The following is an 18,053-nucleotide window of genomic DNA, read 5'->3' on the forward strand; positions in this document are numbered from 1 at the left end:
AGCAGCAATGCAGCAGGGCTGGACTGGCCACCGGGCATACCGGGCATTTTCCCGGTGGGCCGCGACCGTAGGGGGCCGCCATGATAAAAAAAAAAAAAAAAAAAAACTTTTCTTTTTTTTTTTTTTTTTGACAGGCAGGCAGGCCAATAGGCGGCAGGCCACCAGAAAAGGTCCGGGCGTGCTGCCATTCTGGGGTAGCGCCCCCCCTGACCCCCCCCGGCGGTGCAGTGCAGGGGGGGGGGCACATAATATTATGTTGCCTATCTGCGCGCTGGTTGTGGTGGGCCGGTCTGGGCCAAATTCACGCGAAAATGCCCGGGCCGAATTTTTGTCCCAGTCCAGCCCTGCAATGCAGTGTTCTGTTCTGTGAATTAATACTGCCTCCGTGCCTCGTTTTGATAAGGCTATGTGTGGTAGGATTGCTCATTTAAGAAAAATGTCGGTGAAGTTTTACGGGAGAAGGGAGAATGCATGCGTTGTGTTCCAACTCGGTTTTCAGCAGCGCCAATGCGCGGAGAGAGAGAGAGTTGCGCCAGCAATGCGATCTTAAATGTTATGTCTCAGTTGTCTCAATTAATTTGGCATGATGTTACTATTCAGTCCATTTCATTTCTAATTCGACTTGAACAGCTACTCCTTGATTCGGCCTAAAATAATTTAATTGCAATTCCGTTCAATTTGTTTTGATCCCAACGGATGACAGGAACTAATGAATCCAGCCACATCATTTCCACAGCTTACGTGCGAACACAGGACGTCCTATTGTTAATGCCGTTCCTCCGGCATTGTAAGATGAGGTATAAGGCTGTGTTGCATTCATTTAAATATCCACACGCATTTATATCACATTTAATTCAGTCGTGACTGAAAGTCACCATAGAAGATCAAGTAGTGGTATCAAGTAAATATCTGTTTGGTTCAATTATGCGATATTCATTTCACTTCTATTTAATTTAAAGTTTCATTAAATTAAATCTGTTCAGTTCATTTCAGCATTAATTTATACAGCAGAGGGGTAGCTCTTCCATTAATTTATACAGCAGAGGGGTAGCTCTTCATTAATTTATACAGCAGAGGGGTAGCTCTTCATTAATTTATACAGCAGAGGGGTAGCTCTTCATTAATTTATACAGCAGAGGGGTAGCTCTTCATTTATACAGCAGAGGGGTAGCTCTTCATTTATACAGCAGAGGGGTAGCTCTTCATTTATACAGCAGAGGGGTAGCTCTTCCATTCATTTATACAGCAGAGGGGTAGCTCTTCCATTCATTTATACAGCAGAGGGGTAGCTCTTCATTAATTTATACAGCAGAGGGGTAGCTCTTCATTAATTTATACAGCAGAGGGGTAGCTCTTCATTAATTTATACAGCAGAGGGGTAGCTCTTCATTAATTTATACAGCAGAGGGGTAGCTCTTCATTAATTTATACAGCAGAGGGGTAGCTCTTCATTAATTTATACAGCAGAGGGGTAGCTCTTCATTAATTTATACAGCAGAGGGGTAGCTCTTCATTAATTTATACAGCAGAGGGGTAGCTGTTCATTCATACAGCAGAGGGGTAGCTCTTCATTTATACAGCAGAGGGGTAGCTCTTCATTAATTCATACAGCAGAGGGGTAGCTCTTCATTTATACAGCAGAGGGGTAGCTCTTCATTAATTCATACAGCAGAGGGGTAGCTCTTCATTTATACAGCAGAGGGGTAGCTCTTCATTTATACAGCAGAGGGGTAGCTCTTCATTTATACAGCAGAGGGGTAGCTCTTATACAGCAGAGGGGTAGCTCTTCCACTGTGTTCAGTTCATTTATACAGCAGAGGGGTAGCTCTTCCACTGTGTTCAGTTCATTTATACAGCAGAGGGGTAGCTCTTCCACTGTGTTCAGTTCATTTATACAGCAGAGGGGTAGCTCTTCCACTGTGTTCAGTTCATTTATACAGCAGAGGGGTAGCTCTTCCACTGTGTTCAGTTAATTTATACAGCAGAGGGGTAGCTCTTCATTCATTCATACAGCAGAGGGGTAGCTCTTCCACTGTGTTTGTTGGATAATTGATTCATTCATCAAACTGAACATGAATCAAACTGAACGTGCTCTAAAGCAGTGGTTCCCAATTTATTTTAGCTCAAGACCCAAAAGAGATATTAGATGTTTGTCCGGGACCAAAAACTAGTGAAAATGGCAGATCTACAAGCAGCTATTTGTACTACTTCTTAACACATTCACTGCCAGCTATTCATACAATTATTAGCTGTAAAACGGCAGCATTTTCTTTCAGTGAAACCCTTATTTTGAAGGATACACCAGGACCCAAAAAACTGAACCAGTTTAACGTTAATGTATGAATTTGTACACCAGCAGAGTCAAATGAACACCTTCCAAACAGAGGGAAAGTCAAGCACTTTTCAAAAGGTCTCCTTTGGCCAAAAGGAAACGGTGATCTTTATACATGTATGATATGTGTAAACTAGACATAGCGGTTGTCTGCCTTTGTTTACATCCGTATGTACTCCGTAACCTTGACTTTTGACCATTGTAGAACTCTGTGTGTGGTACATGCTCAATAAATGAGACCAACAAAATTGTCTAAATAGCATAGCCTTGTCCTGTAAGTGTTCAACGTTCATCTGCATATTCTGTGATGACATCTCAAATGATTTGAATTCATGGGAATGTATCAATGAGCCCTAGAGCTGCCAACGAATATTCCATATTCGAACGAATTTTCGAATCAAAAAAATAAATTAATAACTGAATATATAAAATTAAGGTTCGAATTTAAAAAAATAAAAATGCTGTGCAAGTTTTCGCGAGACGGTGCCGTGGGTAAGCGTTGTGAGCTTGTAGATTAGTTATATTTGCCACGCGACACGCCGACACCGGCATACATTGAATAATAAATCAGCTGCCTCGCAATCTTCCTAAACGCAGACTACGCAGGCTGCATAGGTTCCCTGATTCACAAAAGGCCCCCGCCCGCCCTGCGCAAAGTCGGCAAAGAGCGCGCTACGTTATTTGCGCACGGACAGTGCGCAAATAACGGTGAGCACAGGGCGGGCGGGGCCGCGGTGGTCTTTTACGTTCTTTGCGTAGTGAGTGTACGCTGCTCAGAAGGGTGAAATCTTCCGTCAACAGCGTACCTAGTGATCACAATCGGGGACAGGCCTGGCCTACACCAAAACTTATTTTGCTTCGGTGTTGTTTTGGACGGACGGGAGAGTATATTTTTAGACAACACACAGATCTATCACTCATCAATCTTCAATCATGAAGCGACTTTATCCTTCAGGAAATTATAAAAAGATAAATAAAATCCATTTGCATCCTGGGTGATCAACAAGTGGAGATCTCTTAATTCAGGTGCAAATTAACTCAAAGAGGAGACAATCATCTCCCCTCAGAGGGGGAAAGAAGAGTAAACATGTTTGACACCTCTTTGTCTGAACTGATCAAAGCTGTTTGGACTTGGAAATCTCAAGACGTAATGAGGGAACACCAGTTGCACCATTTCCGTGTAAAATAAACAGCACTATTCATGTCCTGTACATGAGTGAGTCTCTCTGGCCTCCATCTTGTTATTCAAGCAGAGCCATTGAGACACTTTAAGGTCATTCAAGTTCCTATTAAATGTAAATTTAATTACATGATTGCTCCAAAAATCACCCACGTACCTCACCCAGAGAAAGTGACAACACAAGCATCCATGTATGACATAAATGTATAGTTGTTAGTTTCAATATAATGAACATATTGGACATATTCTATGGTAGCCTACATATAATCAATAGCATGAATAATGATGTCATATGATGTCTGGTACCATAAACTGAGTCAATCAAACCCTGGGTTTCTCTTTATTTTGTTCGGGAATTTATTATTGTTGTCTATTTTATCAGGGGCGGAAGGATTTTGAGGCAGGGTCAGCACATGGTGTGAAATAAATACATTTATATTGTATTATAAAATTCAACTGTCGTGTTGGGTGATTCATGTGAGTTACTTTGTGATCATGTAAAGGAACAGCAACAATAAGCTAACCAGGCCTCTTTGCTTGCACCTGATTTAAGTTATATGTAACATTCAACTAATAACAGTTTCCCTATGTGTGAACGAGTCTCTCACCTACCTCTTGTTATTCAAGCAGCGGTTGATTAAGGCCATTTGAGCCTCTATACTAGAAACCTAAATGATTGCTCCAAATTCCTTCAGAACAATATAGAACCACTAAATGATGAAAGTAACTAGCACTATAGTTGCTGTACTTTAAAAATAATAATAATTAAAAACAAGAATTTATGATTTTCGTTGTTCTGTGGCACAATAAGAGAAAAGACACCTCCCTATCTTCCATTTTAGAATATTCACTGTCCAGGTATTAGGGAAGTATATCTGCAGTTTTCTGCACATTGGCCTTCCTTTCAGTTGTATTTTGCTGACCAGTTTTCTGAAAGCAACAAACTGCACTGTTGAGATGGGGAGCATCTCCTCTACAACATACCTGGCAATCAATCTGTCGTGCTGACTCTGGGTGACATGCTGTGGCTACACTACACACAGCACTTGTGATGCTACTGTCATGGATACACAGCACACAAACCACAAACCAAAAGTATGTGATTGTTCATGACAGCATCTTAATTTACTTGCTAAATGTAATGTGCCCCTGTGTGCTCCTGCTCCATGTGTTATTGCCTTCCAAAGGGTATTTCATGTGATTGGCTGAAATTACCACACACACAGTACTCAAAAGAAAAACTAAAAAACAAACAACTCTTGATTTGACTCTTTATTTGGGACTGCACAACCATTATGTAGATTTAACAAATAAAAAAAACACATATTTTGTAATTGGCTATACACACAAATAATGTGTCACTACATAGATCAAGTGTCATTTTAAAAACGCATATTTTGTAATTGGCTAAATAAATTGGCAGTTTGTTTTAGTTGTTGAGTAACACTAAAATAAGTTGTATTCTTTGTACTGTATTTGTATATAAAGCATGAACAAACTGAGACAAAAAAATTGGTGAATGAGAAATACTACTAAAAAGATCAGTTCATTCAAATATATATCTTATAGTTTCTCTCCATCTCTCTGATCACAACCACTCTCACAACTACTCTCCAGAGTGAATCCTCTTGTGGCTTTTAAGAACTTCCATTCTAGAGAAGTGTTGTCCACACAGATCACACCCATATGGTTTCTCTCCAGTGTGAATTCTCTGGTGGCTTTTAAGACCGGACATTTGAGAGAAGTGTTGTCCACATTGATCACATCCATAGGGTTTCTCTCCAGTGTGAATTCTCTGGTGGCTTTTAAGACCGGACATTTGAGAGAAGTGTTGTCCACATTGATCACATCCATAGGGTTTCTCTCCAGTGTGAATTCTCTGGTGTTTTTTAAGACTGGACAAGTCAGAGAACTTGTGTCCACAATGATCACATCCATAGGGTTTCTCTCCAGTGTGAATTCTCTGGTGGCTTTTAAGACCGGACATTTGAGAGAAGTGTTGTCCACATTGATCACATCCATAGGGTTTCTCTCCAGTGTGAATTATCTGGTGTTTTTTAAGACTGGACAAGTCAGAGAACTTGTGTCCACAATGATCACATCCATAGGGTTTCTCTCCAGTGTGAATTCTCTGGTGGCTTTTAAGACCGGACATTTGAGAGAAGTGTTGTCCACATTGATCACATCCATAGGGTTTCTCTCCAGTGTGAATTCTCTGGTGGGTTTTAAAGCTGGACATGTCAGAGAACTTGTGTCCACACAGATCACACCCATATGGTTTCTCTCCAGTGTGAATTCTCTGGTGTTTTTTAAGACTGGACAAGTCAGAGAACTTGTGTCCACAATGATCACATCCATAGGGTTTCTCTCCAGTGTGAATTCTCTGGTGGCTTTTAAGACCGGACATTTGAGAGAAGTGTTGTCCACATTGATCACATCCATAGGGTTTCTCTCCAGTGTGAATTCTCTGGTGGCTTTTAAGGTGGGCCATTTGAGAGAAGTGTTGTCCACACTGATCACATCCATAGGGTTTCTCTCCAGTGTGAATTCTCTGGTGGCTTTTAAGGTGGGCCATTTGAGAGAAGTGTTGTCCACACTGATCACATCCATAGGGTTTCTCTCCAGTGTGAATTCTCTGGTGTATTTTAAGTTTGGACATTTGAGAGAAGTGGTGTCCACACTGATCACATCCATAGGGTTTCTCTCCAGTGTGAATTCTCTGGTGGGTTTTAAGGCTGGACATTGTAGGGAAGTGTTTTCCACACTGATCACAGCAGTGGCGTTTTTGCTTAGCCATGCTTCTTTGTTCATTCACTTCTGGTAGGACAGGGACGTCAGACTGATGATGCAACACTGGATTGGAAACGAATACAACGGAAATATTGTTGAGAGGTAGAAAGAAGCTGTTAAGTAATATGTATAAATTAACAGTTCTACAAGCTCACAACAACGCATTGTGTTGCACAAGAATATTTTAATACTAAAAGCAAGACAGAAATGATCTAAAGCTACTCTACAGCAATGCTACTAGTCACATTACAATAACACATTATTGAGTATAACATGAATAGTGATTGAGGCAAGTTTGTTTTAAACATGACGATATATGACAAAAGGGGGAATTAAAGGGAGAGAGCAAACATACCATAGTCGTTGTTTTCATCCTGTTCAGCAGAGTTGAGGTTGTTAGAATTCATTTTCACCTGGAGTCCACAGTCAGATCTGATCATAAATGATTGATATCCTGGAGGAGTTGTGGAGAACTGACAACTACATACTCTTCTTATACTAGAGAGCCTGAGGTGGAACCACTAACTGTTTTGATATGATTGGCCACAGAGAACAATAGAGCCATCTCTCTCCACCAATCACAAGCTATCATACTGTTCTCCACCCCTCCCTCCCCTGACATGCTCCATGCAACCTTCTACGAATAAAGTGGTAACACAATAATCTACCTATGACGAAAAATGCTTTGTTAGCTTCAATATATGAACCCATCTCTATAATTATAACCTACAGTATGTCTATTTCATATATCTATCTATCCATCCATCCATGTGACTGAACTTCTCACCATCTCTAAGGGAGATGCCAGCCACCCGTCGAAGAAAACTCATTTCGGAACATATTTGCAACCTTATTCTTTCGGTCATGACCATAGGTGAGAGTAGGAACAAAGATTGCTCGGTAAACAATGGATAAATCATGTGAATATATGTAAAGTGCCAACATGATTCAACAATGAGTATCTGACGTAATATAGAAGCAAATATAAGAATAAATATTAAAGCAGGAGTCAATAGAAATCCAAGAGAACAGACACTGTCAGAGTCAAAGCACAAGTCTGTAATTCTAAAGAACATAATAGCCTAGTGTAGGGATGTACAGTTCTCATTATTAACCCTTTGTGTGATGGGGACACCAGGTCCGGGTAATGTATAACATGGACAGTAACCATTTGATTGTATTATACTAAGAGGAATAAAATAACTACTTATATAACTTAAGTTACGATGTGATATTTTAATGTATAGCCTATATTTGACATCTTAACTTGTAGAAGTATACAACTCCACCCCCTGTACATTTTGAAGAGTGGTCTGGTTTCTGTACAGGACTGTTGTTGTTTTGTACAGAACAGTAATCTGTCTGCATAGACCACGTTTTGCATTTCAAATACTGGGTATCTACGGGCAGTGTTTTCATCCATTTGCATCCTGGGTGATCAACAAGTGGAGATCTCTTAATTCAGGTGTAAATTAACTCAAAGAGGAGACAATCATCTCCCCTCAGAGGGGGAAAGAAGAGTGAACATGTTTGACACCTCTTTGTCTGAACTGATCAAAGCTGTTTGGACTTGGAAATCTCAAGACGTAATGAGGGAACACCAGTTGCACCATTTCCGTGTAAAATAAACAGCACTATTCATGTCCTGTACATGAGTGAGTCTCTCTGGCCTCCATCTTGTTATTCAAGCAGAGCCATTGAGACACTTTAAGGTCATTCAAGTTCCTATTAAATGTAAATTTAATTACATGATTGCTCCAAAAATCACCCACGTACCTCACCCAGAGAAAGTGACAACACAAGCATCCATTTATGACATAAATGTATAGTTGTTAGTTTCAATATAATGAACATATTGGACATATGTGACCCCTCACAGTAGTTTGATATACAAGGGGGCCATGGTCATTTTTCAGTTTTTTACATATTATGAAACTACATAATGTAAGCTTTCATATGATGTATTGTTCATTGAAATTGGGAAAAAAAATGAAGAAGATATGACCATCTGAAACTTGTTGAACTGGAAACCCCAAAGCAGAGAATTTCCCCTGCAAAGATCCCAAAGATGTTAGCACCTCTGGGCCCCAGGAATGGGTGTGACAATAGATACTTGTCTCCACCCCTAATGGCTTGCATAATCACTCCCCCACCCACTAACCACTCCCCCACTAGGCTAGCTGTCAGTGAACACTTAGTAGGCAGTGTGCTAAAGTACATGTTGTTTTACTTAAGTTAAAGTATCAATATTGCAATATAGAAATATATGACTGACGTTGTTTAGTGTATGTTTTGTAATAATACAATCTAAAAAGTAACTAGTAGGCTAAGTTTTCAAATAAATACATGTGGAGTAAAACTATTTGCAGCCTTGTAGTTTTAGACCCATGCTTTTAATTGCTAAATTTAAAAATGCTGTATGTTTACATTACATTATTATTAATATGTACCCCTAAATGCATGGCTTAAATCAGCCGTGCACTGATGTGAAAGAGTTAAAATCTTTTCAACAGAAAGTCAGGGGAAAAAATACCTTAGACGTTTGTTATGATCCTTTCTACGTTTTAAGAAGATCACACCAGGATTTGTACTACACATGTCATCACATTCAATATTTGAGCTGTTCTTCTAACAACAACAATGTCATGGATTGAACAAATTATATAAAAGACGGATTTCACCGCGATGCGCGACCACGCGGACACGCAATGTTATTCTTTCAGTATTGATCATCAGGCAGCAGCATCCAACGGTAATAAAGTTACAAAGATTTAAACACAGTGCTAAACCACACATAGCTACACGTGTTCACTGATATAAAGGGCAAAATAATGGATTACAAGTAACTACAACAATCTCGTCAGAACGCACAGCTGTGTGTAGTGTGGAGACCACAAACGACGACGGCTACGTGAAACTGGAGAACAATACATAGGTATGGCCAATCGAAACAACTCTATGTAAATACGTGCAGGAATGTTCACACCCCATTATTGAAAATACTGTGAGGGGTCACATATTCTATGGTAGCCTACATATAATCAATAGCATGAATAAATGTGCAGTGTCAACATGATTCAATAATATATACAGTCCAACTATAATGAATATATGAGATAATTATAAATAAGTTAAACAGAATGAGTAGGGGGGGGGGGACTATTACAATGTATGAAGAGAAATAAAATAACTTGATCAAAGGCAGTGGGAAACAGAAAGGTCTTTAATAATGTCTTTGGTTTGTGAAGAATGTGGATGCAGTTTATTGTACATGAATAACCTGCATGTTCACCAGAGAATGCATAGAAGCCACCAACCATTCCAACGTGGGCAAATTCTCTCTAGCTTGTCTAAGTTAAAAAGGCAGAAAGAAAATTCGCACAATTCTGCATTGTTCAAACAACAGACAAAGACATATATAGGCCTCTTAATTATACATGTTGTGTAAGGTTTAAATTTGACCTGTAGCTTTGTTATAACATATTTTTGTTATAATAATAATAACAAATATAATAATATAACAAAGCTACAAGTTACTTAAAGCTACATATTAGTTAGTCATCTACAGAATCAATCATCTACAACTTGACTCTAAAAATTTAACTATCGTGTTGGGTGATTCATGAGTAAGGGGAGTTACTTTGTGATCATGTAAAGTAACAGCAACAATAAGCTAACCAGGCCTCTTTGCTTGCACCTGATTTAAGTTATATGTAACATTCAACTAATAACAGTGGACACATCGATATTTTATTTTGTGGCCATTACCAATTGAGTGAGTGCGCTACAAATAATCAACTATTTGTTTCCCTATGTGTGAACGAGTCTATCTCCTACCTCTTGTTATTCAAGCAGAGGTTGATTAAGGCCATTTGAGCCTTAAGGATGAACTGCGGCGCCGGTCCGGCAGCAGCAGCAGCAATGCAGTGTTCTGTTCTGTGAATTAATACTGCCTCCGTGCCTCGTTTTGATAAGGCTATGTGTGGTAGGATTGCTCATTTAAGAAAAATGCCGGTGAAGTTTTACGGGAGAAGGGAGAATGCATGCGTTGTGTTCCAACTCGGTTTTCAGCAGCCCCAATGCGCGGAGAGAGAGAGAGAGAGAGTTGCGCCAGCAATGCGATCTTAAATGTTATGTCTCAGGTTGTATTGGTGTAAATATAATTATAAAAAAATCCGAATGGCCCCGAATCAGAATCGAAATCCGAATGGGTCGAATTGCTCGAATCCACGTGGGTTTTTAAAACGAATATCCGAATGTAATTTTTGGACAATTCCGGCAGCACTAATGAGCCCCAACTTGAATTGTTCATCAGTTGGGGGGCCCTGGGCTGCAGTAAATCCAGCCCTGTGCATTGTGGTGCATGAGATGTCTGCCCCTGGATATCACGGTCACAAGGTTGGGGCGGACGGGTGGAAGGACAGGCCAGACAACCCGAAATGCCGCCTGTCCGCCGGCAGGGGCATGACAAATGTTCCCTGGAATATAACGAAAAAAGTGTTCTTACATGCAGACGTTATCAATCACGATCCACCTATCATATTCACAGTCTTCATGTGTTTCACTACCATGCTGCAATCGGTTCATGGCCGTAGGAGACAGACAGATAATGACAGACGTGCCGCCAATCCCCATGTTCTTGACAGCTTGGCCTCCGGCCTCACACGCCCACGGTGGAAATGTAGACAGTGTTCAGCCACCCAACTTGCTGCTTAGAACCGCTCTCTGCTAGACGCCCCAACCCCCCGGGGGAAATGAAACTGTGGACGACCCAAAGAAACCTGGAGCAGAACAGTTGAGAAAAGGAGCTGAAAGGCAAAGGTAGCGGCTACTAACTCTAGTGACGGTCCCCAGAGCAGCAGCAGATTGAGCCACTTGGAGGTCCCTGGCCATCGCCTTAAGTGCCAGACGGCACAGATAGGATAACTACTGTATGTGCGAGGGAGTTCAGACAGCAACCCTTGCATGGCTTCATCTCATACTCAAACTAAAATCAAAGTTAAAATCCAGAGTAACAAAAAAAAACAAGATCATTCCCAAGGGGAAATGAGAGTGTATAGCTAAAAAGTGGGACAAGGAGCAATTCAAAGTAAGTGCACAATTCACATTGAAAATGGAGCAAATGGAAACATCTAAATCATGTAACATGTAATATTGACAGCAGTTGTCTGTAAATAATAGATACAGAGAGCATGTACAGTAAGTACTGTATACAGGAGGAGGGGGGGTGGTTTCAGCTTCACCCAGCTGATGGCTGCTCAGATGGTCGTGATAAGCGCTCTGAGTGAGGGAGTTCTTCGTGGTTTAAGTGTCTTGCTCAGGGACACTGACAGATCCATAGTTTCCATACAGTTGATGGGAGGCAAACCGCTGACCCTCTGATTACCAGACAGCCTCTCTACCCACTAAGCCAGTGGTCCTCGGGTGAATTCCAGGGGGTCCCCAGCGAAATGTGTTATTGTTATTCATCGTCAACCATTTTTTTCCCTTTTTTAAAAACATCACAAAGCATCACAGAAACAAACTTAAAGCAACAACGTACACCCCCCCCCCCCCCAAAGAAACAAGGACAAACAACAAAAACACAGGTCACAGGTCACATCATGGGTCACAGTCAAAGTAGTGTACACTTGTGAGAGAGCTGGGCACTGTCTGTTAATTCTGAAATCCACTTTCTGCTATATTTGGGTCACACCGAGCAGTCTAATCCAGGGAGGTACGAATATTGAAGTATTCTATAAAGGGTCTCCATGCCTTAGTGAAGCCTTCGGAGGTTCCTCTGAGAGAGAATTTTATTTTTTCTAAGCTTAAAAGGTACATCACATCGTTGAGCCAGATTGAGTGAGAGGGTGGATTTGGCGACTTCCAAGATAGTAATATTCTTCTTCTAGCTAACAGTGTTAGCAAAAGCAATAATCTCTAACTTCTGATTTGTGTATATGTAAGGGGTTTGACGGTGTGCCGAAAATAGCTATCAGTGGACATGGGTTGTAGCACAATTTATAGCACGTCTGACAGTGTGACAAACACAAGTGACCAGAACCGCTGTAGCTCATGGGGACAAGACCAATACATGTGTGTGAGATGTGCTTGTGTCTGTAGCTGAGGACAAGACCAATACATTATGTGTGAGATGTGATTATGTCTGTAGCTGGGGACAAGACCAATACATGTGTGTGAGATGTGCTTGTGTCTGTAGCTGGGGACAAGACCAATACATTATGTGTGAGATGTGCTTGTGTCTGTAGCTGGGGACAAGACCAATACATTATGTGTGAGATGTGCTTGTGTCTGTAGCTGGGGACAAGACCAATACATTATGTGTGAGATGTGATTATGTCTGGGCACAGCGATCGCACTTCGAGTCTGCCTCAGGATACAGTTGGGTGCCACCGATATTGTCCCTTATCATTTGACCCATTTATGCCTGACCTCAAAATTTAAAAAAATCCTTCTAAATCCTCCAGTTTTCTGAAATAAATATTTTCACGATTTTTCAAAAATAGCAGACCTACAAAGCTCGTAGCGCGCCACTCGGTGGCGCGCTATGAGCTTGTAGATCTGCTATTTTTCAATAGCTAAATTATAACATAATGTTTAAAACACCAAAAGGGGTTCCCGCCCAAAATGGGTTAACTGTCCTTTTGCGCAGATCACGCAAACCTCAGCAAAAAGAAAAGGACAATATCGATGGCCTCCAACTGTACATTTCAGCCACTCTGGCTTTACTAAGATGAGCTCTATGTACTACTTTCAGTTGAATTAGGCTGAGGCGTGCACATGAGGTCTGCCCACCACTCATCTGTCAATACAGTACTCAATTCTGTGTTGTTATTATTGTACAGTATATGTTGGCTATTAAGAAAATCTTGAAAGTGTTATAATGTGGACCTCCCAATAATATAGAAAGTGAGCGGAATGTTGTGTTATGTAAGAATATCTTTGGAATATTTTATCAGTGTGGTTTTGAGAACAATGCCTCATGCCCTCTATTCAAAAAGCACTGCACGTTTTTTGATACAATTGTCAACATAAGTATTATTACAATATCCTCAAGTTCACGCAGAAGGGTGTACTGTACAATGTTTAATGTATGGATTTGTACACCATCAGAGTCAAATTAACACCAAACAGAGGGAAGTTGAGGGGATCCCTGGCACAAAACATTTTCAGATGGTGGTCCGAGGCAAAATACCAATACCCTAAAGCTACAGCCGACCCCCATGATGTGTGCAAATGCAATGCTTTTTCTTTAGAAACAAGGCCAACTAATTATAATAAGCAGACATGGCAACACTGCTGGTTGACTAATGGAGGAATGAAGAGAAAACAGCGCACCCTAAAGTCACAGATCACTGAACTAAAGCTTAGAAGTCCATTTTCTCTGCTTGGTCTTTTTTCCACTACTCCTGCAAGACATTTTTCTATAAGCCATATCTCCAAAACTGGTGGGTCAAACTGAACAACCAATAATATGTCAATTTGAAGCTATGATTCCCTGATTTCATATGACATGAAAAAAACGAAAATTCAAAAAAATCCAATGGCAGGCTGTCGATCAAATCTAGTCACATATATTGTCACTGTCGGGCAGAAACCTTGTGTTATCCCCCCCACTTAATGCCCTACTTCGCCTTTACAAGAGTGTCAAGCAAAAGCAGTGACAATAGCCAACCTACAAGCTCTTTCTCATTCCATTTCTTGAAAAGTAACGGTTTTGGACATACAAGGTTTCCACCCGACAGCGGCAATATGAAATGCGGTGTTTATGCACTATACCTAACGGCCGGGCTCCACCGGGCGCGTCAGCGTCGCGTCTCCGTCACCGTCAGGGAATGTTCCCTTTTTAATCAATGAAGGGTGGCTCCACTGCCCGCGTTGACGGAGACGCGACGCGTGCATTAAAATTGAACCGGTGCGTTTTTTGACGCGACGCGACGGAGACGCAACGCGTCCGGTGGAGCCCTGGCGTAAGACGCTAATCCGTGATGCCACACAGAAACACTATGGAGCGGTCGCGTAGACGGCTCACTGGAGGACACAGACCAAGCCTGACACCAGGGCTCCACCGGGCGCGTCAGCGTCGCGTCTCCGTCACCGTCAGGGAATGTTCCCTTTTTAATCAATGAAGGGTGGCTCCACTGCCCGCGTTGCGTTGCGTTGACGGAGACGCGACGCGTGCATTCAAATTGAACCGGTGCGTTTTTTGACGCACGCGACGGAGACGCAACGCGTCCGGTGGAGCCCTGGCGTGAGGTGTAGCTCGGAGCGGACGAACGTTATGAGTCAGATAACACACCCTTAGCCCTTAAGGGCCCTTAGATGTAAATCACCTCCATAGAGAGACCTTCTCCCCTGTGTTTATGTAAATCACCTCCATAGAGAGACCTTCTCCCCTGTGTTTATGGACAGTTATCTTCCTCTTGTCTCGCCACGGGGAAAAAAGGGTTGTTTAGCTTTAATTAAAAACGTCTTTCTGTTAATTGAACCGTCCAATTAAGTCATCAGACATCATTCTGTAACATCTGCCAAAAAGGGGGAAAAAAGGAAAGTTGATATGTTCCCTTTCTTACTTTTTGCTTTTTTTCCTCTTTTACACACACACACACACACACACACACACACACACACACACACACACACACACACACACACACACACACACACACATGCGTGCGCGCAGGGTTAGAAGTGTCTTCTCACCATATTGTTACGTGGAAGAAGTTTTGCAGAAACAGATGGTCTCATTAGTGTCGGACTTGTCAGCTTTCAACATGGAACTGTCATCCTTCTGACGACACACACACACACACACACACACACACACACACACACACACACACACACACACACACACACACACACACACACCTGCACACACCTGCGCACACCTATACACATACAGGTATTGCCCTCTGGTTAGACTTCAGGCTACTGACATGACATTTCTAGATGACAACCATCCGACACCACTAGTCTCTAGATGACAACCATCCGACACCACTAGTCTCTCGTATTTTAGGAAAAAATGGGGGAAAAAAGTTGTGGTTTTGCTTGCCCTCTGCTGGAAAGTCATGAATGTTAAATTAATTGGGAGATCAGATTAACAAAACATAAAATTATACATTCATTACAGCAGAGCTGCCTACCAAAGCTTCAGTGGTTCTTAGCGTTGGATCCATAGACCCTGGGGTTCCTTGAGGGGGTTCCAAATTGACCCATGTGTATATTTCATCCTCACACAGTACACTCTATGTAGACTAGTAAATACCTCTGCACTAAGTCTGCACAATATATCGTTTTCGTATCGTTATCGAGGTATGAATATGCGCAATATCAGTATCGCAAAAAGGATATATCATTGATAAATCATATTTATTAAAAATAATGCATAATAACAAGAACTAACTTGTTAATATTGAGTTTTTTGAATAATGTTTATTTTTCAATGTTGCAACACTTAAAATATTGAATATGACATTTTAACGGTAATATTGTATATCGTATCGATATCGCATATTTGGCATAAATACAGAGATATATTTTTTTGAAAAATCGAAGACCCACTGACATAGAAACATAGCTTTTTCAGAAAACTGTCAGGATGTAGAAGACATTTTTAGAATCTGATCTCAGGTCAAAATGGGTTAACAATGTAACTGCAGCCTCAGAATCTCACCCACTTCTTTATACTTGGTGTAAACTTGATGTGATAATAAAGTCGACTTGGGCTGTGAGTGTGAGTCCCTCTCTCTCTGTCTCTCTCTCTCCCTCCTATGTCTCTCTGTCTCTCTCTCTCCCTCCTATCTCTCTCTCTCCCTCCTATCTCTCTCTTTCCCCTCCTCTCCCTCGCTCCCTCTGTCCTGCGTATAACCCACGAAATCCCACTGTGAAGGCTTAATTAATTTATACTTGTCGTACAGCTGTGGTGCTGCATGCCGAAAAGGGCGGATGTACAAGTACATTGTACAAGCTCAGAAGCTCTCACTGTAGATGGGCTATTTTCGGCAGACGCGACCGCCGTACGACAAAGTATAAACCAGAGGCTTAAACAACAAGCCGTCGGAAGGTTTCTCATCTGGAGCTTGAACCTTTATGGCAAATGTTCCTCCCCCTGGATCTCACTTGTATTGCTCAGCTCTCCTGTCTGTTTCACCTCCCTCTCGTGTTGACTTGCTTTCTGGCACGCTATGCTCACTTTCTGTCTGTCTCTCTCTCTCTCTCGGCTTGTCGTCTCCTCTGCAGGTTGCCCTACGCCGGGTACTTTGGAGGCGTGTCGGGTCTCAGTAAAAAACAGTTCCTGAAGATCAACGGCTTCCCCAACGAGTACTGGGGCTGGGGAGGAGAGGACGATGACATCTATAACAGGTACAATGAGATACTGTACTGGGGCTGGGGAGGAGTACTGGGGCTGGGGAGGAGAGGACGATGACATCTATAACAGGTACAATGAGATACACGGCATGCTCAGCGCTCACTGTAGTACGTGTTCACGCATGTGGCACATAGTAGGTGTTTGCGCACGCACGCACGCACGCACGCACGCACGCACGCACGCACGCACGCACGCACGCACGCACGCACGCACGCACGCACGCATGCACGCACATGCCTGTGAAGTGTATGCACACACACACACACACACACACACACACACACACACACACACACACACACACACACACACAGGCTCTTGGGTTCGGTTTGGTTCAGTCATTGCAGCCACCATGGGGGAGCTGGTAATGATAATGTCATTGTGCATGAAGTCAGGATTCTCTAGATATCATCTGCTGAAGAGGCACTCAATTGGGATTGATTAATTTAGTCATTTTGTCACATTGTTCAAGCGTGGACAATGACTGTCGAATAAAGTCTATTAACCCATTTTGAGCGGGAACAACTTTTGGTGGTTACATACATTATGTTATAATTTAGCTATTGAAAAATAGCAGATCTACAAGCTCATAGCGCGCCACCGAGTGGCGCACTATGAACTTGTAGGTCTGCTATTTTTGAAAAATCGTTAAAATGTGGCTCAAATCTTTCAGAAAATTGTCATGATTTAGAAAACTTTTTTTTTAAATTTCGTCGTCAGGCCTGAATGGGTTAAAGACTATTAAAGGGGAAGTGTCAGACTGTAGAAAATGGGTTGAAATCTGATAGGCTGGGTGAGAACGCCACGCTGATCATTTTATTCATAGGACATTTATTTTGGTTACTGTATACAAGATAACACTTTAAACTAGCATTAAATCAAATGTAACTTTGAGGTATTCTGACTGGGAACAGATAACAGAATCATCCTGGGAATTGAACAACCCTGGCATTTGTCCAAATGAACAGATTAAACATAATAATTAAATTGTAGAGTGCATGCAGCCAAAGCACATGAACCAGATCATTATTCAGTCAGTCTATGAAATAAATTCAAACAATTCAAGTGTGCATCATGATCGTCATTAGGACCAGTCCCTATATGATCTGTTTAGACTCCATACAGCAGTCTACTGCACAGGCTTATGAAAATAAAATATCATATTTTCACAGCACTTGCTCTTTTGCACCATATAGAAGCACCCTAAAGACACAGATTTTATTCTCCACACAGAGCAAATTTCCCCAGGTTTCAGTGAATGTTTTGTTTCCCTCTGTGATGGGTACAATGCTGTACCAAACAACTCATAGGATTTGTTATCCATATGAACCCTATTCTAGGTATGTTATAATAGGGGAAGAAAGGAGCTTGTGGAT

The 18,053-nt window shown here is 41.6% G+C and overlaps 1 protein-coding gene across 1 annotated transcript in view; it reads left to right on the top strand.

The window, feature by feature from the left end:
* Positions 1–18,053, top strand: part of b4galt2 (UDP-Gal:betaGlcNAc beta 1,4- galactosyltransferase, polypeptide 2) — a 343,648-nt gene that overhangs the window by 278,971 nt on the left and 46,624 nt on the right. Inside the window, exon 6 of the mRNA XM_079488696.1 lies at positions 16,548–16,670. Coding sequence (XP_079344822.1) covers positions 16,548–16,670 — 123 coding nt within the window. The remainder of the gene's footprint in view (positions 1–16,547; positions 16,671–18,053) is intronic.

Source organism: Electrona antarctica (genome assembly GCF_951216825.1).
Source record: "Electrona antarctica genome assembly, chromosome: 19".
Lineage (NCBI taxonomy): Eukaryota > Metazoa > Chordata > Actinopteri > Myctophiformes > Myctophidae > Electrona > Electrona antarctica.